This window comes from Fistularia commersonii, chromosome 8 (genome assembly GCF_037954325.1).
Source record: "Fistularia commersonii isolate RoL2024-O1a breed Wild chromosome 8, RoL_Fcom_v1.0, whole genome shotgun sequence".
Taxonomy (NCBI): domain Eukaryota; kingdom Metazoa; phylum Chordata; class Actinopteri; order Syngnathiformes; family Fistulariidae; genus Fistularia; species Fistularia commersonii.
The window spans coordinates 4997722-5023389 of record NC_141291.1 but is presented as its reverse complement, the minus strand read 5'-3'; the positions used below and the strand labels follow the sequence as shown (position 1 = coordinate 5023389).

The following is a 25668-nucleotide window of genomic DNA, read 5'->3' as shown; positions in this document are numbered from 1 at the left end:
GGATACAGGTTTGCAAAAGGGACAACTACAAGTCCCTGGTTGTCCACAAGTTTTTTCAGCCACAGGGAATCTTAAAATCTTAAAAAATAAATTAATTAATTAATTAAAAATCTCACCCACTTACTGTAAATTGTAACAATTTATCTGTATATATGTTCATAACTGTACAATACTTCATAACAGCTACATGTACAATATTTTTTCCTATTCTTGTGCACTCCTTATGTTTCACATGATACTTAAGACCTTAAGACACTTTGTAGTTTTCACTTGTTACTTAAGACACTTTATAGTTTATTTGTATTTCTTACTGTCCCTTCACTGTTGAAACAATTTTTTACTATTATTTGTTATTGTTTTATTTTTCTTGTAACTCTGGCACAACAATTTCCTTCGGAATAAATAAAGTTGTTCTTCTTATTCTCTTTATTTGGGGTTGAAAAGTCGTGACGTCATCCTTCACACGGGGGAGTCCGGCGGACTGAGGCGCGTGCGATCCGGCTCCTCGCGAGTCCACTCCGGAACTTCAGGTCTGATGACAGAACCGCTTCACCAGAGCGGCCTCTCCGCAGATCCCTCCGCGGGGTCAGACACATTTTTACACAACACAAACAAGTAAACTCCGTGGCGGTAAAGTCAAACAAGCGAACGCGTTTGCGACGCGTCTCCACGGGCGGATGGTGCTTTTCTTTTCGATATAAAACACCCTCGTTGCCCCGGGAACGTTTCTCCTTCAGGACGGCGGTTAATGTTTACCGGGACCTACTTCTCCTACTGTCGCTGACAGGCGGTGCTTCGGTCGCCCAAACATGGCCTCCATGATGGAGCGACCGCTTTAACTTTAATTTTTCGCCAATTTCCAGAGCAAAAATTGTCTTTTTATCCCTTCCGTGATCAGCGGGAATGTTTCGTCGGAAAATATGATCACGCCAGACGTATGAAGCAGATGTTATCTTTCGGAGAAGTTCGCTGTTGGATTTAAACGGATCGGTTTAAGTTGGCTGGAAAGCTGGAGAGGAAAAAGAGAATCGCATCAAATCAGTAAGGGGACTCTTTCTCTTCTCCTTCGACACGTTTCCTTTTCGGTTTCCGGACAGCAAGACGTGGTTTCTTAAGGCCGGCCGATAACAGGCGAAGTACGGCGGTGAATTTGCGCGCTGTTTGTGGTGCGCGCTAACGACTAGCATGCCAGCTAATGCTATCGCTAACAGAGAAGTGATCAGTCAACTGGGCGGTGCGAGGAAGCTAAACGCTAAATGCTAACAGCGCTGCTTTATTTTATTTAGTTTAACCCACAGCCGCTAATGTGTGAAACCGAGAGACAGCCGTCACCTGACGAAATATACTGCGTCGTGTTTGATTCGGTTCGAGAGTAAAAGACTCAGAACTAGCCGAATGCTCGGTATAATGTGAACTCCTGTGACATGAGTTTAGCATTAGCTAGCTAACCGAATCTTTTAAACCTCACAGGTCGCATCCTCAACTCTTCCCAGCAGTTAAGTTTAATAGTCGGTCATTTTCTCGGCAATTCGCTGTTACTCGTGTACAGTTTGGAGAATAAAAGTTAGTTTGTTGATATGAACTAAACTATGCATGTTTATTTCATGTTGTATTGATCAGTCCAAGTATTTGTGTACGATATCAGTTTTCGTGAGCGGTATTAACTGTTTCAGGTACAAACGACGCTCGGAACACGAGATAAAGCAAGCTTAATCCTAAACGCATAGCAAAACCAATATATTTGAAATGACCTTTTTAAAAATGTCAAACACACTCTCTCTAATTCTGTTTTTTGTTTAATGCCTATCTAAGAGGCTGTTAGCCAACCTTTGAGGACAATATTTAGTTGCAGTAAATTGGAATATATCATTGTTGAATTTTAATGATGCCCCAAAAGAAATCGATCAAGTGAAATTAAACATAATTTGTCTCCATTAGAAATTATTTCTTTGAGTCAACCTAAGTGAGCGACGTTTGGGGAAATATTACGCATGTAATATTTTTGACGAAAACAGAAACACAAAATAAAGGTATCAACAAAGGTAATAAAATGGATTTCAACTCAATGCAGTTGAGTAGGCTCCCCATCCCTCTTTAAGGATTCAACAACAGGATTACAACAAATCAATATTCAATTGATCACAGGGTTTTGTCTGAATCATTTTGTCTTTTGAGACAAGAAAAAAATCCCCGTGCACGGATTTCAGCTTCAAAATTTGAATCACCCTTTTTGTGTTCATTGACACCCAACAGATAATGTAGCATTTTAATATCGACCGAAATGTGAAATTACCTGGTTTTTGACTTGAATACAACAAATTGGTACCTTACTTGTGACCCACAGAATCCAAACCGTCAATTGATATTCATCAATGTGTGTTTATGTCCAGGAAGTGGAAGCCAGCGGCTCGACTCTCTATTGTTATATCTTGATCCCATCACTGAAAGGACCCTACCTTGCAAAGCCCTAATCAATCATTATGATCAACTCGTGTCAATTAATGCTTATTTGGTACAAGTATAGATCTAAAGACGGGGTTATAGCGATCAAAACAACTATTAGGATGGTGGAAATTTGTTACAAAAGATCACGGACCACAGGCCCCTGTCCACCACAAAAGCGCAAAAGAGCCCACCCCCCAAATTCGTCATCGCTTGTCTTTTGAAATAGACAGGCATCAATAGTTGTGAAAGAGGGCTGGGCATTTCTAAATCATGCAAAGTGGGAAGTGTAGGATGTGTTTTTAGGACTCGCTCCATAGAGCTAGATGATTGCTCTTAGAGACAAAGACAAGCAGATTAGATTTCTGTAAACCAATATTATGGCCCAGAAAATTTGCCGTTGGGTGCATTTCTCGCGAGAGATGCTTTGTTTTAATGACGGTGAAAGATTGTCAATCGTTTCAATTTTATTTTTTCTTTTCTAGTGAGTGAATGAACACGTGCGTGCCCAAAACGCCTCCACTTTTATCCGTCTCGTGTTTACGACAGTCGCGTTTGCTGTCACAAAATGCGAACTGAATTGTCACAGTCCCATGGCCGTGTCTTATAAATTGTCATCCAAGAAAATCCAAGAGCAAGCAGCCAGCAGCAAACCGAGGCAGCGCAACTCCGCAATCAACATGCCAGTATTCAGAAATTGACAAAAAATCTGAGCCGTAAAGGAAAATGAAAAGCTTTTCAAGTTCGAGTCGGTCGATCGTGTGGTAAATCAGCTTCTATTTTGTCCCACGTTGAGATGAATCTAGGTGAGAAAGCTCTCCCTCCCGATTGGTCAGCTGTTTGCCCGTGTACGGTGGCAACGTCCGACCGTTTTACACAGGTCCCGGTTGCTCGTGCAGGGGGAAAACCTTTAATCCGCGTTTCATCGGCCATGTTTTTTTCACCATTGGAAACCCTCGTTTGCACACGAACAAGCTTTTCATCCTAGTTTCCTGGCAGAGTTCTCCCGCTGTAGCCAAGGCCAGTCTTCATATCACTGATTGCCCCTTCAGCTCAAGCTCTGGCTCCAAAATTAAGACATCCAATGACGTCACCAAGAAGGAATCGTTCATTTTCATTACGGTGTTGAACATAGGAATGATCAAACACAAAGAACGAACCCAACCTTCCTTTTATTACTTTTTAGCATTGCTTGTTTTCAGTATTTTGGAGAATTTCAATTGGGATGTATTGTGATTTGAATAAATGTAATTCAGGAAATAGGATTCTCTGGATTTATGTCAGATATGGTTTTCAATGGGATAAAATCATTGAAGCAAAGGCACTATCGTTTTAAGCAAATCAGGCAGTTATGTCAAGATGAAGGATTTGTGAAGAAAGAAAAGAACACGCATAAATCGGGGAAAACTGTTGACATTTTAAGTTTACCTTTCTTCGGTGGGTTCGTTAGCAGGTTAACACCCCCTCTTGTTCTAACTAACCTGTGCTGTATGGAGCATTTTTTTCCACGTTTGACCTTTAGAACTGATTCCAATGATGCATAAAACCAAAAACCAGGTTTCTGCATCACTGATCACAAATTATAATGTAATTTTTTCAGTGTGATAGCACATAGTTTGACCAATGAATTGATAGTGTAATCACCGAATCAACCCAAAATATTGAATATTTGTCGGTTTATGGTGTGATGCGTTGTTGTCATACAAGTTAGTCGTGTGAGCGGTAAATCAATTAAATATTCGCGGCCCTCCCACCTTCACAGCTTGCCTCCTGCAGAGATGTCACAGTATGGATTCTATGCTCCTTGCACACACAGCAATGTGACGTGATCGAGATATTTTAAGATCAAAACATCTTTTCTTTTTATGGCCAGTTCAAGCCAGGTCTGAATTTCACCTGGCAGCGGACACTGTCACCTTCCGTCGTCTGGCTTCTCACAAAGAATGACTGTTGAGAGACTTCTGAGGCTGGATCTCCTTCAGTGGGCTGACCCCTCCCTATGTTTTTTTTTTTTTTTACCCAGAATGCAGTCTGAGGCTCAGTCTCAGGAGCCCCGGGATAGAGGACCGCCCCCTCCTGTCACTCGGGCTGGACGCAGCGCTCAGCTGGCCAGGGCGGCCTCTGAGAAGCGGCCTCGCGGGCGACCTCGCAAGGATGGAAGTGGCGGACGATCTGCGCCTCCACCTCCTCCTCCGCCGCCTCCTCCACCTTCCAAATCCAGAAAGAAGTAAGTTACAGCGGCTCGGTTCGATGAGTGTCCGTGTCATAATCGCCAAGCCTCTCTCAGTCGCTTAGAGTGGTGCTGTAGCTTGTTTTTCAGCCTCGTTGTCCTGCTCACGGGGGTCTGTAGCTATTTCCAGTGAAGAGGCGACTTTAACGTCCCAGGAAGTTGATATTTCTGAGTGTTATCAGGAAGGAAGAGCAGAGAGATAGAGAATCAGAATCGGCAGGTGGACCGGAATGTGAATCGCCGCTCAAGTCTCTTGTGTTTCCACAGCTCCCTTTGGCGCTTCGTTCATTATCATATATCTGATATCTAGTGCTACATATAAGCCGGAGTGGGATGCATCTTTATTTTTTCCATGTACGCGTCTATGTATTATCAGTTGGTCCCTTTGGGCGCAAAAACCTTATTCCGTAATTTTAGCTGCAATATTTCAGACACCTCATTGACTGAAACTAATGTGGCTGATCCCGGCCATTTCTTTTTTACAAATACCGATATGATCCTTTTTGGGTGTGCTGACACGGAGTATAATTGAAAGTATGTTGTATCATTAAGATAAATGTAAATTTGCCTACATACAATGCATACAGTCAGACCTAAACATAGCATCTGTCTGGATGTGGTGATCTAATTGCTCTCTGACCCGCTCGCATTGTCATGGTGATGATGGTCTGGAGACGTGTGTATTTGTGATGAAATTACCCCAGTATTTGAATTCACAACTGTAAACATGTCTATAGATAGACAGATGCTCTTTTCAAACATGACTGAGTGTCGCTGTCAGGCAAGATGGGAGAATAAATAGGGTTTGAAACGAACAGTCAATAAATACACCTGCAAATTTCAAACGGGGGTCAAGGAAAATATGCAATTAATGTGTCATGCATGGTGAGGGTCATAATTTAAATCAAGGGAAGATAAATCTCGCAGCATTATCTTTCATGAAAACGGGAGAACGTGATTGAGTGGTGGCATTTGCACCATGAAAATCAAAATGTGTTTATGTCAAAAAAAAACAAAAAAAAAACCAACAGGATTTTTCAAGATGAAACCTCTAGACCTCTCCAACCCTGAGAACTACTTTTACAAAATAAAAATGTCAGAGAGCCACCCGTTTTATTGTCGCATTTATTGTCGTCCCTTATTTCAACCCCAAACAATATCAATAAGCTTGTTTCGCCTGGACATTTACAGGATGCCGGCGTCCATATCTCACATTTTGGATTAAAACATCAACAATATTTGTATCTCTGGAGAAAACCATTTGCAAGCGTTCATGTCAGATTCCCGCGGTTTTGCCGCATCCGCCTACCACTCACGCACTCTCCTTGCAACGGTATCAGGGTTGAGTTGTATATCGGCGATAGCATTTCTGTCTTTTATGGTCCCTGAGTAACGTTTGTTGCTGCAGCCTCGGCCTCTTTTACATTTGGGAACGTGCGGCGCTTTAAACAAAGCCTCTGTTGCTGCGTCGGCCTTCTTCATCTGTTCGGTGTAAAGAGGCTCTTGTCTTTGAAGCATTGTTTTCAGCTGCTGCTGCTTTTCTTTTTCGTCCACGGCAGCCCGCAGGAAAGTCCCATGAAAAGTTCCTTTGGACTTTGGTGAAACGGCGCGTCTCATTAAACCTCGTACCGACTGGCACGTCGGCACCGCAGATCAGAAGCGCACGTGCAGGTGTCGTTTACGTTCGCGAAACGAATTTCCGTTACCCGATCTTGGTGAAAATAGTCCCGTTTTTTTGTTTGACGCCCATCTCACATCACCACTGACTCATCATGATTGACAGCAGCGCAACGGCTTGGTGATGACTAATCGGCAAATTACCGCTTTCTTTATCGAATGGAGAGTTTGCCAAGTGACCATTCAAGTTTTCAAATAAGCATATGATTCATTAACACTTTGGCGAGCCGCTTAAAAAGGCACCAAGTTGAAGACCCCCCCTCCCGCCCGCTCAAGACAAATCAACAAAGTGTTTTCAACTGTCGAACGAAACGTGCCGGATGTTACTTTGCATAATGGAACACACAGAGATTGGGGGTCTGAAAAAAGATCAATCTCGGGGAGAGACCTTGCAGAATCTAAATCTCTAAATTGAGATAGCATTTAAAATGCAAGGAGTTCAGTGGAAGATAATAAAGGTGTGAGCAAACAGTATTTAAAATGTTGCTCTCTGACCCTGAGAATATCTGTTGGGGGCTGACATTGCACGTTATCTTGGCTACAGAAGAAAGGATGGGTCGCGCAGATCTATCATTATATTGTTTGCTCGCCAGCTGCTATGTGATGATCTATGGAAAAGCGCTAAAGGCTGCATGTTTCTGCTGAATAATAAAACCGTGGCTTGATGAAGCACTGTCACGGGAGGGTAGCGCTGCGAGAGAAACTTTTGGAAAGAGGGACGTTTTTGCTCTTACAAATTGAAGACTTATGAATTAGCAGTTCCGTCGGTATTTAGAGTGGCCGATATTCTCAAAAGTGTTAGACAATCCCAGAAAGGTATTCAATCCATACAGTCATACATACAAAAACCATTTGTTTGTTTCCATGTGTGTATGTCTGCATGGAAGTGTATGTGTTTCAGTCACTCTATTTAATTTGAACATTACTGGTTGTCCATCTTGCTGTCATTCAAAAGAAACTTTTCCCAATCTAGTCTAATCCTCATCCATTAAAGATGGCTCTCATTTATTGTTCAGGTCATGAAGATAAATTAAAGTTGGGCGTAAGAAATTAGTTTACGCTGCCCTTGAGCTCCGCAGCTCTCCCATATGAAGGTTACAAAGGTAATGAAGGATTTATGATAAAATGGATGGTGAATATAAAAATAAACCAGAGTATTTTACTCTGTTGCCTCAGAGAAGAGTTAAAAAAAAACTTTAAATGTAGGACATTCTAACGTATTAAATAGGATCCCTTTATCTAAAACTAATAACTCCTCCGAGGAGGAATCGCAAGTGTAGCGGACAGAATTAGAGATGGATCAAATTGGTATGGATTAGTCAGATGCTCAAAACATGTACTGGTCAAAGAGAGATTACTGTGGCGGAAAAAGCAGATTTTATTTGATTTATCCCAAATCCTGAAAGATAATTGTTATCAATGACCTAATACGCTAACGACTTTAATAAAGGCTGCTGGAACTTTATTAAAGTTGCTAATATTAGCATTAGTATCACACTTTCTTTGGACATATTGGATTGGAGCCCATTCCAAAGCTTTTCTTCTTTTTTGAGAATTTAATACAGAATTCAATACCGTTGAACGCATCGAAGACGCGGCCCACTGTTTTAAAAAGCCATCGATCGGATACCTGGTGATTTCGACATGTTCCACAGAGGATGTTGCACACGGTGATCAATGTGCAATTGTTTCAGTCAGTCCTCCGCGATGATACAAAAGCCGCAGCAGGCTTGAGCGTCACCTCCATCTCCACCATCTGTGTCTTCCAAGAGGGTCACCTCAAGTGGCGATCCTTTACGGATCTCACCGCCCAAGCACATGAGTTACAGATGACACCATCTATGTAATCTGTTTGGGTCTTTTTCAACGGGCGATACTTCAAAGTATCGGGCCATCATCGTGATCGTCTGTCAGTCTCACTCTTATCTCACTCTTCCAGTTGAACTTTTCTTCTCCATCACACATTCCTCTGCCCATGATTTAACGTACCTACAAAACGCATCATGCCTCTGTTGACAAACTAGCCCTTTTCAAAAAGCGTGCCATGTTATTTACTGGTCTGTGTCTCCCTTTCATCAATACCTGAAATCAACAAAACATTTTTCTTCACCGCAGGTTAATAAAATGATTTAGTACAACGGGTAAAAGCAACTCGCTTCACCTGCTCTTGGATTTCCTCGACGAGTCAAAGACATTCGCAGAAAAAACAAAATGTTTGATGGCTTTGTTTTTTGTTTTTTTTTTGTGCTCAGAAAAAAAATGTATTCTATCCACTGTTGAATACAAGGTGGCTGCGTATCTGCTATGTCCTTCCAGCCATCAGCGCAATACAATACCTAGATTTACTGATAAATATGACTTCTATCAGACAGGGGACTCAGATGAGCAGATAATCAAACTGTCAGCCGATCAGTTGAGGTTATTTGTCTTTGAAACGTCCGTTTCTGTGAAGGTGTCGTAATGCATTACGACATCTGTAGAGGATTGTGTGTGTTTATGTTTTGAGACAGAGTGAGACAGATAGCAGGCTGATATAAGTTCATTCGTCATTCAGAGAGTAAATTAATATTTAATACACACTCTGAGAGGATGAGACCCTTACATTGCGAGGTGCATGTTGGGCTGGTGGGGACTGTCGGAGTTCGAAGGGGATTCAAGTGTTAAGGTGTTTACGACAGACACAGGTAAATCGTGCTCCCCAAACCCAAGTTTGAGGAACAATAACCACATGACCTCAGCAGAATACCCATGAAAGTTCATCCAATCAGGTGGAAGGAGCAATGATGTTATCGAACCAATGCAACGACAACTCGTGGCGTTGGCCAAGGTTTCCTCTTGAGCTCAGCGTGTAGAAAATGTTGAGCGTCTACTCTTTGCCGCCTCTGAGCAACTCCTTTGGCGGTCCGTCATGTGACCTTCACCTTGTGGGTTTGCAGGCGGGTGGCGTTCTTGGAGCCTCACCTTTGGACCCAGCCAAAGCGAGACTGCAGGATCAATAAACAAACTGATAGCAGTGATTAGTATTTGCCACCTCCTTGTCAGCAGGGTGGGCGTGAAGGCGCGCAGTGTGGTGAATGAGACGCGCTGGAGAGGAAGTGGTTCGGTTGAACACGGAGTAATGAGCAGACGCAGGGGAAAGTTTGTATTTGAGCGGTTGACACAATCCACTGTTGTGACTGCGCCCTGCAGCACAAAAACAAAAATGATTGAGAAGGTTTCGAATCCTTCAGATCGAGTCAGTCGTCACCGTTAGTCCCGTTTGGACACACTCAGTGTTTATGATGAGTTGAACGGTTGACAGGGGCAAAATAAAAACATGGAAGAAACACCCTGCTTGCACAAGCAAACCCAAATATTTTAATAGCAATAATGTGAAACTGAAAAAAAATAAAAAAATGTTGGACCCGATTGCCGTCGACTAAATAGAGCAGTCTCTGTGGTCTTGTGTTTGGGTCACTTCCTGGCTCCCGCGCTCGAGCAGGATCCCCCGCTGCATCTGACACATAAAATCTCCCGCTGTTTGTTGCACCCCTGAAAGGACAACACCATTTCAGGCCTTGTTTTCCTGTCTGAGCGCTCGTATCTAAGAAGGGCATGATTCGTATCGGCCCGGGAATAACAAGGCAGCGGTTTCTCGAAAGCGACATCGCACGCAGCAATACCGAACGCACAAACAGTTATATTGTACGATAAATTAAATCAGTGTTTTCATTGATGCAATTGTGGCCATGTTTGAAGTCAAAGGGCCGTACGACACAATTTCAAGTGCCCGAAATCCAATTTGTGCACAGACTGGATGTTGCATGTTCAGATCTCATTCATACGAGTATAAATCCCAAAAGAAATATATTTTCCTCTATCGTCAAAGCAGACAGACTGGTCATTCCCTTTCATCGTGAGCAGTGCATTGTTGAAAGCAGACGCTTCCAGATTTTAATGATGCTTTGTACTCACCGCTGAAGAAAACAGTAAACCTGCGATGGAGTACAATTGGCCATAAAATGTTTCTGAAGGCGGCAGCTTTTGCTCTTTTGTGTTGGAAATTGGCCCGTGCATTTGTTTGCCTTTCTTTTGGTGCGTTCCTTCTGCAAACCTTTATGTTTTGTTTTTCTTTGTGTGTGCGAGCCGCCCCCTAAAATCCGATAAAAGCAAATCATCGGCATCTTTGGTGTAAATGGGGTCCAAAGCTCTATCTTTTTCCTTCCTGTCCTGCCTCCCCCGCCACTGTGTTGGACTGACTGTGTGTGTGTGTGTGTGTGTGTGCGCGTGTGCGTGTTTTCAGGGGGCGGAGCCGAGGCCGAGCCCAGGTGGAGGATGAAGAGAGCACGGATGCCGCAGAGAAGAAACCCCCTCAAAAGACAGGTGAGCGCGTCCATATTATTTATATTGACCATGAATGGGAATATTGTTTTTTAATTGGCAGAATCCTGCCCTTTTTATCTTTTTGAAGATACATAATTTGAAACACCAGTTCACCTTGCTACCTTTGCTTTGAGTGTCTCGCTTTTTTTATTTCTAAACCATTTGTTTTGCATCACCGAGAAATAATTTCCCATCGGTTTCTGTACAAAATGGTTCACAGTTTATTTTATTCAAACTGAATATTGTCCAATTAACAGCCAAGTTTCAAAGTTTAATTGCAAAACCTGAAAAATTCCGCAAGTTGCAGAATGTTAATAATATAATAATATTAATAATATAAAATTTTAGGGTTAGGTTTGCACCACAGAACATGATGAAGATAGCCAACCGTGCTGAAAATCAGTTTAGAATTCAAAACATTGGTTTCAATGATTGACAGCCATCACTCATTAACAGACTTGTTGCGTTTGGATGCACAAAACTCATCGAACTCCTTTCGCAGAGATGAAAGAGAAAACATCGGGACGTCGTCGCTCCGCCTCCAGAAGATCCAACACAAATTCTGACCCCTGTCCAGAACCGGACCCCGACCCCGACCCCGACCCCGACCCCCCCACAGTGGATGGAAACAGCCCAGCTTCTCAAGCCCCGCTCCATTCAACCAGTCCCAGGGAAGGTCCTCCAGTCAGTCCCGCCTCCGACCCCGACCCCGACCCCGACCCCGCTCCCGACCCCGACCCCGCGGAGCCAGACCCGCCCAGCCCGAGCCTCAGCCCCGCCCCCATGGAGGTGGACTCCAGTCCTGGCTCTGTTCCCCCGGAGATGGAGGGGGGCGGGGCCAGCCCGGCGGAGCAGAGCCCTGCCGCCAGCCCCTGCTCCAGCCCTCTCGCGTCCCCTTGCCTCCGACTGGAGGACGAGGACTCGCTGTCCCCGTTGTTCCAGAGGTCTCTGTCGGAGGACTCCGGGGCGTCGCCCACACCGAGCCTGGGTCACACCGAGCAAGGGTACGTAGTCCTGGAGCAGGAAGTCAATAGTGAAGCTCATTTCCACACCACAAACTACCGAAGGGTCTGTTCGCCGCCGGTTTAAAGGAAAAATTGGGATTCAATGCTTAAAAGCAACATAGAACCTGAAACTGCAAATGCTTTGTATGAAAGTAGAAATATTTTCCAAATGTCACATTACACGGCTTTTAACATTTCGAGGTTGTGAAGGATTTCAATTGTGGAGAGCATAACTTGAAAATGTTACAATATAACAATCGGCTGCAGAAATTCTAAATCGGCTGGTTTTGTATCACTATCAGGGACAAGTTTGATTGTTAGTCTACTTCATCAAATAAGTTGTATTTATACTGAGCACTCTGTACTGACCAGGGTCTACACTATAAAATACGTTTCTCTGACAGCAGTAAGTTTATGTCCCCATCTGTTTCCCGCCCTGCAGTCTGAAGCAGTGTGCCTTCTGTTACCGCGGCGATGAGCCTCCTCTGGGCCAGGGCCGGCTGGTTGTGTTTGGCCCGACACCTGGCTACATCCCGCTCCACATCCTCAACCGCCGCACCTCCTCAGATCGGGACAGCGACTGTCACGACCACTGCTATCGCAGTGACCAGGCTCTGCCAGCGTGAGTCTTAAACTGAAAATCTTGCTTCTTTGAACCGCTGATGTGTTGAAATAAAAAAGGTTGTACGAATTGACTTGATGGCAAAAACCGGCAAACACATCTGTTAATATCCTGCAGTTAAACAATAAACACTGTCAGCTTTTAAAAATGTGAAACTCCGCCGCCAATTGGATGCAATTTGTTTTGACTCCACCTGCTTGATACCGAAGCTGCACTTTGTTTGACAGAAAATACGATTTCAGTGAATAGTGGACTCCACAAAAGTGCCGCTCGTCACAGTCACAGTGTGTGTGAGCCCCTCTGAACTAATAGAGCTAAAATGGCCTGTCACGCCAAGGAGAGGGATCAATTATCCTGAATAAACAGGCCTTAACCCAGATCTTTCAACAGGATTTCTATAGAAGTTACAGTTTATCAAACGCCGGCCCTTCTCATTGTCAAAATGAAAATACCGTTCTGGGCAGGAATCACACATTCCATATTTAATTATCTTTTTTTAATTTTTTTTTTGAATCATTGTTGTCAAACAAATTGATTGTTTGTATGTGTGTGCAGGTGCAGCAGTCCAGAACAGTGTGGTGAGTACAGTCTTTCAGATTTTTTTTTTTTTTTTTTTTTAAGATTAATTTTTTTCTAAATTCAGATTACAAAGTGGATTTACTTAGTAGAAAGCGGTGCTCTGTTTTCTTAACCGCCGCAGGACTCCATCCAACAGGCTCGATGGACATTTTTAATGAGCTAGGACTTAATGGTCTCAAATCACGTTAGACAAAATGAAAATGTAATTTTGCAATTTAAAAACATCCCTGTCTCAAAGGGACATGTGTTAAAGAGTGCGTTTCCTGATCTTTCAGAGGATGAGTCTTCCTTTGATTTTGTGGAGCAGCTTGGACCAATCGGGCTTCCTCGCGACATCAACGTCCAGTCACTGTTTGACCCCACGGGTAAATCGTCTCGCCGAAAGGCAATCTTGGTTTGCCCCCACTTGCATATGACTCCTAATCCCTGCGGGGTTTGCGCGCGCCCCTGCAGGTCAATGCTGTGCCCACCTTCAGTGTGCTGCCTGGTCCGAAGGGGTGCGCCGTGGCGAGGGCCAGTGCCTGCTCTACGTGGACAAAGCCATCGACGCGGGGAGCACGCAGGTCAGTTTCCAAAACGGCCGAAGGCTAAACGAATCAGGGCGACGAGCATAGCAGAACCCCGACTCTCCCCCGCCCCACAGGTTTGTGTGCTCTGCAAGCGGCTCGGGGCCTCGCTGCGCTGCAGGGAGTCGGGCTGCGGGCGGAGCTACCATTTCCCCTGCGCCGCCGCCGCCGGAGCTCAGCAGGACTGGATGCAGAGACACACGCTGTGCACACGTCACGCACACACGGGTATGCCCACAAAACACAAACACACGGGTAGGAATGCTCTGCAGGAGATGGTCAGGTGAGAGCTGAGGTCCCATGCTGTGTTCTGTTATTATACACAGTGACTATTTATTCTTGGTGAATAAATTCCTTAATTATAGTTTACAGTTTGTTGAGCAATAACAAATCAATTTTAAATAAAGCTCATGACCAGAAGAAGTTCAGCATTAATTTTTCCTCTGGAGATATCTATCTTCACCCTCTGACCACACATTACAGGATTCATGTTCAGCTCTGACACTTGCATTTTTGTCTACAATTAGTTTCCCAAAATAGTTTTTTCGCGAAAGGACTCTGCTTCACCACACCTTATTTTCATTAAAAAAAATCGTCCAAGTTTGTGAGTGCAAGGTAAGATTTCAGAGAGAAAACAGTTATAAATGCGGGGCATCTTCAATGGGAAGAGAACGGATTCTAAAATTTCAAAGATGAATTTGTTTCCTCCATTGTTCAATAGCCTAAATATCTTTTATAGACATAGTTTTGAGTGTCAAAGGCAGTATTCTGTCTGAAAAAAAACAAAAACAAAAAAAAAAGACAGCTTGTTTTGCGTTTAATTAAGAGAGTCATACAAATCACTAACATATCATCCCTTGCCTGGAGAGAACGCTGTTGATTTGTATCTGCGCTTCAGCGGCAGGCGTTATAATGTTAATGTACCGTAATTTCTGGACTATAAAGCACACCTCAATATAAGCTGCACCGGCTAGCCGATCGCTATCCTCCTGTGCACTAAAACCATCAATGTCGTCTTCTTCGGCGTCGGAGTTGAACGGACTCAGAATTTCCCGGTCATTTCACCAGTCCGATGTGACGAGTATAAATGTTTTAGCGGCGTGAAGCTCGTTACCCCCCCCCCAAAAAAGTCCATATATTACCCGCAGCGTTGTTTATGTGAAAAAAGTCTCGACTTATCGTCCGTAAATTATGGTATTTTGTAATGGTTTTCAATGCATTTACGATTCTTACACATTGTTTAAGATTAGAACTCAATGCTGTCATATGACATTGTAAGGTTTTAATTAAAAATGAACTTTTTTCCAGATATTTCTAATGTTGAACCAGGTCCCGTAATGGCATAGGCAAATGTTCAGTGACAGCCCCATCACTGTTTTAGTCACTTAGATTATGATGCGAATTCAACATTACACAAATAATGACTTGGAACGCACGAACAAGGAACCCATAGTATCCCGTGGCAACCAGCATTGTGCCCTAGTGACACGCCACGTGTTTGTGCTGCTTTCTCCAGTGTCTTCACAGTGCGAGTCGTGTTCTGGTGGTGGGGACTCCAGTGCCCTGTTGATGTGTTGTTGCTGTGGAAAGCGTTACCATGGCACCTGCCTGGTCCCCCCCCTCACCCCTTCCTCCCTGTGCCGGGTCGGCTGGCAGTGTCCTCAGTGTCGAACGTGTCAGAGCTGCAGGTAACGCACACATCAAGGGACCCCTGCGTCCTCAAATTATTAATTGATATTTAATGGCTGTCTGTTTTTTAATGTACTTTAATTACGAAATTGTTGGTCAAAAATTGGATTGAGGCGATCAGGTATTGAAGCACTTACCACCCATTGACCTCTCATATTTTTATTTTTTTCATGACTATGTGTTTGTACTATAGGTTGCGAGGCAGCGAAGGTGTGTTGCTGGTGTGTGAACGCTGCGACAAATCATATCACACACACTGTCTCACACCGCCTCTGGAAGTCCCGCCCATCGGTGGCTGGAATTGTAAGGTGAGCCCCCGGCAAAAACACACTCTGACATACTCTATACAAATTGCCCCTCGGGGATAAATAAAGTGTACTCTGGTTCTGAGTCTGATAACCCTAATGCAAACACGTTCTGCTTTGTGTTATCCTCCAGAACTGCAGAGTGTGTCGTCGCTGTGGTGTGAGGTCATCAGGTCAATGGGCCAATCACCCCTTTCTTTGTGAGTCTTGTGACCCGGCCCTTCCCTGCCCCCTTTGTGGCCACAACCCTGAATTCCTCTCGCCACAGGACTGTGTGACCTGTGTCTGCTGCAATAGGTACACACACACACACACACACGCCACCATTTGCACACTTCCTGTTGTCACCTTACAAGTGCTGAAGTGAAGTTGTAGCTTTGATATTGAAGTCGGTCCTTATGTCTGTAGCCTTGTCCGGACTCTTGATAGGTATTTCAGAAGCTGTTCATATTTTGGCTGTTTGGAACCTCCTTTACATGAAACTTTTGCGGCAGATTTTTTTGTTGTTGTTTTTTTTTTTTTCCTCCATATGAATTTTACACAGGGGTTCAGAATCAGTGAGATATGACCATTTAAACATCATTGAGAGACCTTTTTCATGTTTGTCTTCCAGGTGTGTTCACACAGAGTGTGTTGCCCAGGCTGGAGAGGGAAGGCCGGGGTCTGAAGCTTATGTCTGCTCCAACTGTAGGCCTCAGGCAGATGCGCTAGTACCTCCTACACCAGTCCCACACAGTCCCAGCCCCGCCCTTCCCCCAAGTCCCACAAAAACACAAGTCTTCAGCATATCACAGCCACCGGGTCCAAGTCTTTCCGAGGATCAATCTAACAGCCCCATTGCTCATACTTCAGCCCCATCCCCCCGTTTAGTGCCAGCTGAGAGCCCGACCAGGACTACCGTAGCATCACAGGAAAATGTTAGACTTGATTCGATACAAATCCCACAAAGCGCAGTACCATCACCCACTAACCCCGCAGAGTACCAGCAGAATTCTGCATCATCCGAACACGAACTCACAGACGCCCCGCAAAATCCATCACCATCTTCCACTAACCCCACAGAGCATCCAGAGAATTCGGCAGCATTTCAATCTGATCCCCCAGAGAAACTACAAAGTCCATCACCACCCCCCGCTTCACCCCGCGAGCACCCAGAGAATTCGGCATCGTCTCAGTCCGATCCCACAGAGAAACCACAAAGTCCGTCACCATCGCCCACTTCACCCAGCGAGCACCCAGAGAATTCCACATCAACTCAAACTGATCCCACAGAGGCATCTCTGTGTGTAGCGCCATTGCCTCCTGACCCCATAGAGCACCAACAGGTTTCTGCACAATCACCCCCTGACCCCATAGAACACCAACAGATATCTGCACAATCACCCCCTGACCCCATAGAACACCAACAGATATCTGCACAATCACCCCCTGACCCCATAGAACACCAACAGAACTTTGCACCATCACCGATAAATCCCACAGAACTCCAGAAGAATTCCCCACCTCCTCAAGTTGATCCGACAGAAATCCCTCATGGTACAGCACCGTCCCCATCGGGCACCATGGAACTCCAACAGAATTCTCCACCACAGTCCCCTGAGTCCAAAGAACTCAAGCAGGATTCCACACCGGTTCATTCTTCTCCCACGGAGGTTCCCCAGGAGTCTTTAGCCCCTCAACCTGATCGCACAGAGCTCCAACAGATTTCATCACCCTCTCAACCCGATCCCACAGAGTCCCCTCAAAGTCCTGCACCACTTTCGCCAGAACCCACAGAAGTCTTACAAAGCTCGTCATTGTCACAAGTTGATCCCACAGAGCTTCAGCAGAGTCCTGTTCCATCACCACAGCATTCCTTACCACCACAGCTTGATTCGACAGAGGTCCCACAGAGTCCGGTGTCATCCCCCCCTAGCCCCACAGAAGTCCCAGAAAACCGTGCGCCATTTCAGACCGATTCGGTTCCACTGAGTCCAGCATCATCATCCCCTAACCCCAAAGAGGTGGAACAGAATTCTGCGCCATCTGAACATGATTCAGCAGAGGTCTCTCAAAGTCCAGTACCAGCATCTCCTAGACAGGATGAGCTGCGGCAGACTTCTCCACTCCCGCAACCTGATTTAACTGAGGTCCCCCAAAGTCCCATACCATCACCCCCCAATCCTAGAGAGCTGGAACAGAATTCCACACAACTTCAGTTAGCGTCAACAGATACCCCTCAGAGTGCAGCATTATCACCCCTTAACCACGAAGAATTGGCAGAGAATTCAGCTTCATCCCAGTTGGATTCAACAGAAGTCCCTGAGAATACAGCATTATCACCCCTTAGTCCTAAAGATATGCCACTTGATTCGGCTTCATCCCCGCTTGATTCAGCAGAAGTCCCCGAGAGTCCCGCGCCATCGGCCCCTAACCTTGAAGAATTGCCACAGAGCTCTGCTTCATCCCAGTTTGATTTAACAAAAGTCCAAGACAGTGCAGCATTATCGGCCCCCAATCCTGAAGAACTCCCAGATAATTCTGCTTCTTCTCGGTTTGATTGTCAAGAACTCCCAGAGATGGCAGCATCATCATTGAAGCTTGAAGAAATGCCATGTAATTCTGCTTCGTCCCAGCTTGACTCGGCAGACGCCTCTGAAAGCGCAGCATCATCTGTCCCTAACCCCGAAGAACTGCCACATAATTCTGTTTCATCCCAGCTTGAGTCGACTGACGTCTCTGAGAGTGCAGCGTCATTAGTCACCAATCTTGAAGAACTGCCTCAGAATTCACCCTCCTTCCATATTGATTTAAAAGATGACCCTCAGAGTGCAGCGCCATCAGCCCCCAACACCAAAGAGCTGCCACAAATTTCTGCTGCATCCCAGTTTGATTCAACAGAAGCCCCCCAAAGTCCCGCATTGCCAATTCCAAACTCTAATGAGCTGCTACAGAGTTCTGCACCATCCCCGTCTGATTTGACAGAAGTCCCTCAAAGTCCGGCATCGTCAGACCTCAACCCCAAAGAGGTGCCGCAGAACTCTGCACCATCTCCAACTGATTCCACAGAAATTTGTCAAAGTCCATCACCATCAGCCCCTAACCCCGATGAGCTGCCACAGAATTCTGCTCCATCTCCGTCTGATGTTCCAGAAGTCCTTCAAAGTTCAGCACCCTCGCCCCCTCCCCCCGCAGATCTCCATCAGAATTCTCCACCATCTCAGTCCGATTCGACAGAGATCCCTCAAAGTCCAGCACCACCACCACATCCAAACCTCAGCGAGGTCACACAGAATTCTGCACCATTTCAGCCAGATTCCTCAGAGGTCCAACAGAGTCCAGAACCATCTATTCCCAATCCCACAGAAATCCCACAAAATTCCACTCTGGTTCACACTGATCTTACAGAACCACAACACAATGCCTCACTATCTGACTTGTGTGTAACAGAGCTCCAAGATCCATTACCGGCTTCCCCTCTTGCACTAAATCCTGAACCAAGCCATCTGCCATCTTGCCTCAGACATAACGCGGATATCCAGCAAGATCCTGCTCCATCTCATCCTGGTTCAACAGAACCCTATGAAAATCCTGCAACAGTTGAACTTGATCCTTCAGACCATAATCAAAATCCTGTCCCATATCAAGCTGGTTCAACAGACCTTCACCAAAGCCCTGAAAAGCAGGATTGTAGTCCATCGTCTCCTTGTGGTCCTTATCAGCTTCAATTAACCTCGACCCACGTGACTTCCCAGCAGTCAATGAAAAGTCCCCATAGTCCCCCTCTGTCTAGCCCAACACAGAATTCTACAGAGGAATGTCTTATGGCAGAAGAGTCTCAGAGGAGTCCAGAACAGGGTAGCCCAATGACTTGTAGCCCCACTCAAATTCCAAACAGTTCTCCACGGCATAGTCGTAACATGTCAGGGGTTTCTCCTGCCGAGCAGCAACTCAGTTCTCCAACACATAGTCCTGTGCAGGACAACGCTACACAGGAAGAGCCCAATAGACCGGTCACTCCCACTGATATCATTTTCACACCATCTCAGAAAAACTCCCCACAGAGGCAACACAGTCCTGCACCAAATAGTCCAGCAGAAATCAGAATATCCCCTCCCCAAAGTCCCTCACAAGATGCTGAAACACTGGACCAGGAGAGCCCTGGATCAAGAAGCCTTGCTCCTACCGGGGCTGCGCAGAACAGTTCTACACTGGAACAGCAACTTTCACAAGCCTACTTAAAGTCCGCCCCCCCAGAATGCCGCACTTCGCTGTGGCCTAGATCAGCTCCCTGCAGTCCCTCAGCGCGCTCACCTGGCCTCGCCAGGTGCAGTCTGTCCCAACCTGCCAGCCCAGTGCAGACGCACTCTTCGCAGCCTTTCAAGCTTTCACGGCTCAGCGTGTTTTCTCTTCAGCTTTATAAGCAGGCAACAGCTGCACAGGAATATTCCCAAACCAATGTCACAGAGCTGAAGAATTTGGGACTGAGTCCAAATCATGACGGCCAAACACTGGAAAATAGCCCTGCCCCTCTTGGCCTAACCACTGACACATCCCCAATGACCCCTGCACTCCATCTTCAAACCCAGCTCAGTCCTCCTCAGAGTAACATGCTCGGTAGTGTCAACTCATACCCCCTTGCCGCGTCCGCTGTCCCCGCACCAGAAAGCCTTGTTCACATAAGCACTTCAGTGGAACACAGTAGCCTCACTAGCACGCCTCGTGCTGACGAAAAGGAGGGAATTTCTCCTTCTGCTAGCCCCATTCATCAGACTGCTCCAGACAGTCCATGTTGCACAGAAACTGTTGAACCTGAAGCTAGCCTCATTCATATCAAAGCCGGCCCAACAAGTGCTAGCCCCACACATGCCATTGAAATGCCTGCCAGTTCTCTTCAGGCCTCTACTGACTCCATGCCAAAGGAGACTGCCCTCACCCCCCCTGCAACTGCTGAAACGTCCTCCTCAACTCCACAACTAGCCAGCCCTGTCACGAGTGCAGAGTGCTGTTCTCTGGAACCCATCGGCCCCCCGAAACCTCACGTGAACTCAGCCCCACGATCTTGCCCCTCAGGTAGTCCTGTCCAGCCTGCCTTGTCTCTGGATGAAGAGACGATAACTGTCGATCTTCCCAGTCACCGCATCGTGTCAGAAACAAGTCCCGGTCCTATCCCCCACACCTCTGACCACGCAGGTCATATTAGCCCAGATCATGCTGGCAGGAGCCAGTCTGACAGCAGCACCATGAACTCTTCACTTTCTCAAGAGACATGTAGTCACTCTAGTTGTAGTCTTACTGCGCCCGCACAGATCATTCAGTCTGGTTTGTCCAGTCCCCTTCCTATAACAACTTTATGTAGTCCTTCAGATAGCACCGCAGCACATTCAAGCCAGCATTCAAGCCCAACCCATTGTAGTCCTCCACACTGTACACTGATCGATGCTAGTCCAGCTAGCTGCTCTGTTAGCCAGAGTCTGAGCAACATTACTTCAGACTGCAATAGTGACAACACAGTTCTCTCTCCTGTCGGCTTAACTGAAGACAGCTGCATCCAACGTTCACCGAGGTCCTGTCCTGCCGGTCAGGCTAGCCCTGTTCTCAAACACAACACCTCCTGTGGTGTTGACTCAGGCCCAATCCAAAGATGGACACCCCCATCAGCTAGTATGACACACAGCAGCCCTGCACATGCTACTGTAGATCATGTTAGCCCACCTCATAGTCCAGGGCCGGCCAGTGAACCACATTGTAGCCCTTCAGGTAGCCCCCATCGTGGTGCAGCTCCAAACTCAGAATCCTGTTCTGTCCCAACCGGGGTACAGTTGAGCCCTGTTTCTGAGAGTTCAAGGCTTGATATGAATACAGTGGACAATTCTGTCCTTCAAGTTGCAGTTCCACTTGACACTGGCCTTGATAAATCTCAAGACAGCGTGTGGAAGACCAGTCCACAATCGGCCACCCGCCTTCCAGAGGACTCCTCTGCTGTGAACCAGGCTGATCTGGCTCACAGTAGCCAGTCGGTAGCTTGTGTTCTCAGTTCCCCCGACAGGCCTGCTGCTGAAAGAACTCAAAGTACTTCCTCAATAAGCCCCTTGTATCAAGGACCCTCCTCCCCTGTCGATTCCTTATCTACACATGCTAGCCCTATCCCTGCCCCAGCTAGTCCCACTCAGGATGACACTGCGATGCCTAGTATTCGTATAAAGCTTGATAGTCCCAGCCGCCCTCCCCCCTCAGAGGACAAACCTCTTCACACACCCCCATCCTCTCAAGCTAGTTCCGTGCACTCCAGCCCAGTATCCCACCCCATCGGTTCCCCCTCGCCATCAGAGTTAAGACAGACAAGCCAATTTCCCACCAGCCCTGAGAGGACTGAGGCCAGTATGGTGTCAGAACCGGTGGGCACCTCGGAGTCCGAAACTAGCACCTTTCCTGCACCTGTTAGCCTTTCCGTTGCAAGCCCAGAGCAACGCTCACAGACAGAGGGGGAGTTCACGGCCGATGTCGGTGAGTACAAGGGAAATGCCAAGCCTGAAACCTGATCCTGGGTCAAACCAGGGCTTGGTATTGCCATCGAGGCAAGACGTAGATGTTAAGTTGGGCTGTGCGTTTCCAACATATTGTTTGGAAGGAATTGTTAGAAACTTGATTTTTCATGAAGACACAACTGGGTGATCAGTCATGAGGTTTTGTTGTGATTAAAGATGTTCTATAGCAGCCCAGTCAAGAACTTAATACACTCTCAAATAGAAATTGGGCCTTTTCACAACATGTGAAAGTTTGCTGCGTACTGAAGTCTGCAATCAGAGGGCAACATGGTTTTAATAGTTATTTCAAATGTGGGGCATATCTTCTCATTTGAGAGCTCTAGAATATTATTCTGCAAAAATAGTTGAATAGTTCGAGGGTACAGACAGATTCCAATAATAATCCCTATGAATTGTTCAGACACGGAAAAGGAAGATAGGGTGGATCAAAAGTTATCATAATTTTCTTTGGTGAAGCTAACGAATGCAGGTGAGCCAGCCAAGTGGACCAGACATCGTGCATAAAATGGCTCTAGAAAAGAAACACCCGGAATAGGCAAGAATGAGAATACTGAAATCCATCATATTGAATTTACTTGCTTTGCCAAGGCTGTGTCTGGATTTGACATGAAATCCTTAATGGTTAGGCGGTGATGCAGTGCTATGTTTTCCCCCGAGTTAAGTCAAAGACTAATGATTGGAAGTAAATAATAAATATGTGTGATCCCTGTAACCTTCAGTAGTTAATACACGTGTTGTGTTACCTCCAGAATTTGTCAAGAAAGAGGAGCAGAAGGTTCCAGTGGAAGAACAGAAGAAAGAGGAGGAGGTTTTGCAGCAGCCGCCAGACAACGAAGATGATCAGACCACAGAGAGTCCAGACAAAGACAGTTGTGTCGAGAGGACCGACAGAGAACGAGAACGCCACGAGGATCGAGAAGCTTCTGACTGTTTTCCTTCAGGTGGGAAGCAGCTGAAAGAACAGACCAACATGTTGAAATTCAGTTTTCGGATATCGTTTGTGAGGTGATGAGACAATAGGTGAGATAGGCTCATCAGAGATATCTCTGAGGGCTCTCCGATATCTAGGTCCTGTCTTGACATCCCGGTCACCTCAGTGAGTGTCTTTGTTTACAAATTGAAGAGTGTCACTTCCTCCATAGCGGTTCAGTTAGTGGAGGAGCACCGCATCCCACGTGCATGATTTTAGGAGCAACCTTTTGGAGGTTCAAGAACCAGGTCTTCTCCTGCCCGTATTGCCGTGCTATATATTGTTTTGGCAAAGATGAATACCATTAAGTTAAGAAAGTCGAGCGCTCACCTCTATGTAAGGGATGTAATGTACTTTTCAAGGCTTCTCGGGTGTTTTATTTTGAAAGTCCACCAGATCCCACACAGTTTTGTGTCTGACTTCCTGCCCCGCTGCTTCTGCTTAGCAGCAACCGGTTTAGAGAGCATTGGGGGGAAACCTCAAATCTCAGTGTCTGAACGTTTCCAGCCAGCTCTGTGAAAATACATGTGAGTTTACTGTCATTTTCCCATCTGATCTGATTGTGTTTCTGCTTTTTTTTTTCATTATAGGGCCCCGTCAGTCTCCAGCACCCCCCACGGCTGTCTCCGACCACCTGTCACAGCCGGCTTCTCCTTCCCGTCAGCTCACTCCAACTCACGCTTCCGCTCCCTCCACACCTCCCCCTTCTTCCCCCCCTCTGTCACACTCTCCTCCTCCTAGAGCAGGCTCTCTGGAGGCTTCCCCCTCCTCCCCTCCTGACAGGACCGCCTTAGCCCCCTACCCGTCCTCTCCCCCGGAGGACCCCTCGCAGGACGATGATAGCCAATCGCAAAGCTTGACCGAACCTGTTGCCGCAGCAGCACAACTCACCAAAGACGAGAATCAATCACACACTGAGCCTTCAGAGAGCGCGGAGGATCCGACCGACCGCGGACAGCCGGTGAGGAAGGAGCAAGATGAGGAGGAGGCGGATGAGGCAAGGGTGGAAAAGAAGGAGGCGAAGGAAGACCTCGATGACCCGTCGGATGCCGAGGAAGAGGAGCCAGTTTGCCCCATTTTAGATCTGGATGCCTCCCTGGATGTGGAAGTGATGGAGCTGATGAGCTCCTCATCTCCCCCGCCCTCCCTCCTCAACCTATCGTCCCTCAGCCCTCCCACCGTCCCCACTCGAGGGAAAGGACGAAGTTTGCGGCCTCCGCCGTCTTACTCCAGGCCCTCGGACGATCTCGCCATCCGCCTCCGCCAATCTCCCTTCTCCACCGAAGCCTCGCCCGAGACCTCCCCCGCCAGGCCTCCAGTTACGCCACCGCCGCTCTCCCCTCCCTCACCCCCTCTCAGGAAGTCCACTTCCTTGCACCGGGAGTCTCCACCACTTTCCAAGGTAAAAAAAAAAAAAATACAAAAAAAAAATTCTCTCCTCATCTGCTTCCTGTTGCCTCCGTCTCCCTCGTCTGCTCCTCATTTCATCTTTTTCCGAGCGCATTAAAGTCTCCTCTTAGCATTAACTCCTCTCCAGTGTTGTCCATCCTTTTCTCTTATCAGTCACTCGCAGTTCTCTTCCTCCCTCTGTTATCTCCTTCCAATATTGTCTTCTTCCCCTCATGTTTTCCCATCCCCCCGCTTTACCGCTCTCTTGGTCTCTTTTTTTTTTTTTTTTTTTTTTTGCTCCCTCTAGCGATGACTGACCGTCACATTACTCCCTCGCACAGGTTCCCCCTTCCACTGTCCTCCCTCTGACACCCAAGATTGGAATGGGAAAGCCAGCCATCACCAAGAGGAAATTCTCTCCTGGCAGAGCGAGGGTGAGACAGGTATGTGACCCATTTACTGAATAATATATTTTTTTGATAATTTATCAAGATCTGTCTCAAACCTAATCAGACTTTTCTTCTCCAACTAACAGTCCCTTAATGTGCTTTTTATATCCCCATTAAATCAATTGTTTATGCTGAATGTGCGACGTCGTCGACTTAACGTGTTTGTTTCAAACCAAATTGGGCAACCGGGATAATTCAGACCTCGTTGGGATTATCTTTCACAATGAAGGCTGTCAGTAACGGGGCATTTTTTTCCCTCCGCCGATAACTCACGGGACGAACGGAGACTATAACCGACACATCCAACGACAATGGATCCAAAGTTCAGACCCGAAACTTGTTTGTTTGACAGTCGCAAAGCCACTTCCTTTGTCAATCCTCAGCTTCGGGGCATGATGGGAAATATCTCTCTGCTCCATAAGCCGCCTCAATTGATTTAGTGTGTGTGTGTGTGTGTGTGTGTTTTTGTGTGTTTGTGTGTGTTTGTGTTTGTGTGTGCGTGTGCGTGCCTGCGTGCGTGTTGTTTTTATGAATGCCTGTGTGTGTCAGCCTGCTGTATGGTCAACTAACCAACCACAGATCATCATCCTCTTCACTCACCTACACTTCATCTGGTGTGTGTGAGTGTGTGTGTGTGCCCCAGTGTGGCTGTTTTTTTGTTTGTCTATCCCTCTGTGTGTGTGTGTGTGTGTGTGTGTGTGTGTGTGTGTGTGTGTGTGTGTGTGTGTGTGTGTGTGTGTGTGTGTGTGTGTGTGTGTGTGTGTGTGTGTGTGTGTGTGTGTGTGTGTGTGTGTGTGTGTGTGTGTGTGTGTGTGTGTGTGTGTGTGTGTGTGTGTGTGTCTGAAAGGTTGCATGTC

General features: G+C 46.4%; 2 protein-coding genes across 5 annotated transcripts in view; both read left to right on the top strand.

Moving 5' to 3' along the window:
- The first annotated feature begins 751 nt into the window (after window positions 1-751).
- LOC147231676 (uncharacterized) lies at window positions 752-12341 on the top strand. Its single transcript, XM_086151619.1, has 5 exons — window positions 752-1041; window positions 4466-4669; window positions 10632-10711; window positions 11214-11715; window positions 12158-12341. Exons 2-5 carry the CDS (start codon window positions 4467-4469, stop codon window positions 12339-12341), a joined length of 969 nt encoding a protein of 322 aa, XP_086007745.1. The 5' UTR covers window positions 752-1041; window position 4466.
- Window positions 12342-12934: 593 nt separating this feature from the next.
- Window positions 12935-25668, top strand: part of kmt2ca (lysine (K)-specific methyltransferase 2Ca) — a 50411-nt gene continuing 37677 nt past the window's right edge. For 2 of the 4 annotated variants that reach the window (XM_086150646.1, XM_086150645.1), the window contains exons 1-10: window positions 12935-13281; window positions 13370-13479; window positions 13560-13710; window positions 14999-15170; window positions 15365-15479; window positions 15610-15773; window positions 16090-21962; window positions 22753-22944; window positions 23564-24375; window positions 24704-24805. In XM_086150646.1, the coding sequence (XP_086006772.1) occupies window positions 13086-13281; window positions 13370-13479; window positions 13560-13710; window positions 14999-15170; window positions 15365-15479; window positions 15610-15773; window positions 16090-21962; window positions 22753-22944; window positions 23564-24375; window positions 24704-24805 (7887 nt within the window). In that variant the 5' untranslated portion in view covers window positions 12935-13085. Of the gene's footprint in view, window positions 13282-13369; window positions 13480-13559; window positions 13711-14998; window positions 15171-15364; window positions 15480-15609; window positions 15774-16089; window positions 21963-22752; window positions 22945-23563; window positions 24376-24690; window positions 24806-25668 lie in introns of those variants that run through there. The other 2 variants (XM_086150648.1, XM_086150647.1) reach the window with 2 other exon arrangements.

Excerpts from the sequence above, each read along its gene's own strand:
- LOC147231676 (XM_086151619.1), top strand. The coding sequence starts at position 4,467 with ATGCAGTCTGAGGCTCAGTCTCAGGAGCCCCGGGATAGAGGACCGCCC. Across the intron at positions 4,670-10,631 it reads CCTTCCAAATCCAGAAAGAA|GGGGCGGAGCCGAGGCCGAG; the intron begins GTAAGTTACAGC and ends GCGTGTTTTCAG. Across the intron at positions 10,712-11,213 it reads GAAACCCCCTCAAAAGACAG|AGATGAAAGAGAAAACATCG; the intron begins GTGAGCGCGTCC and ends CTCCTTTCGCAG.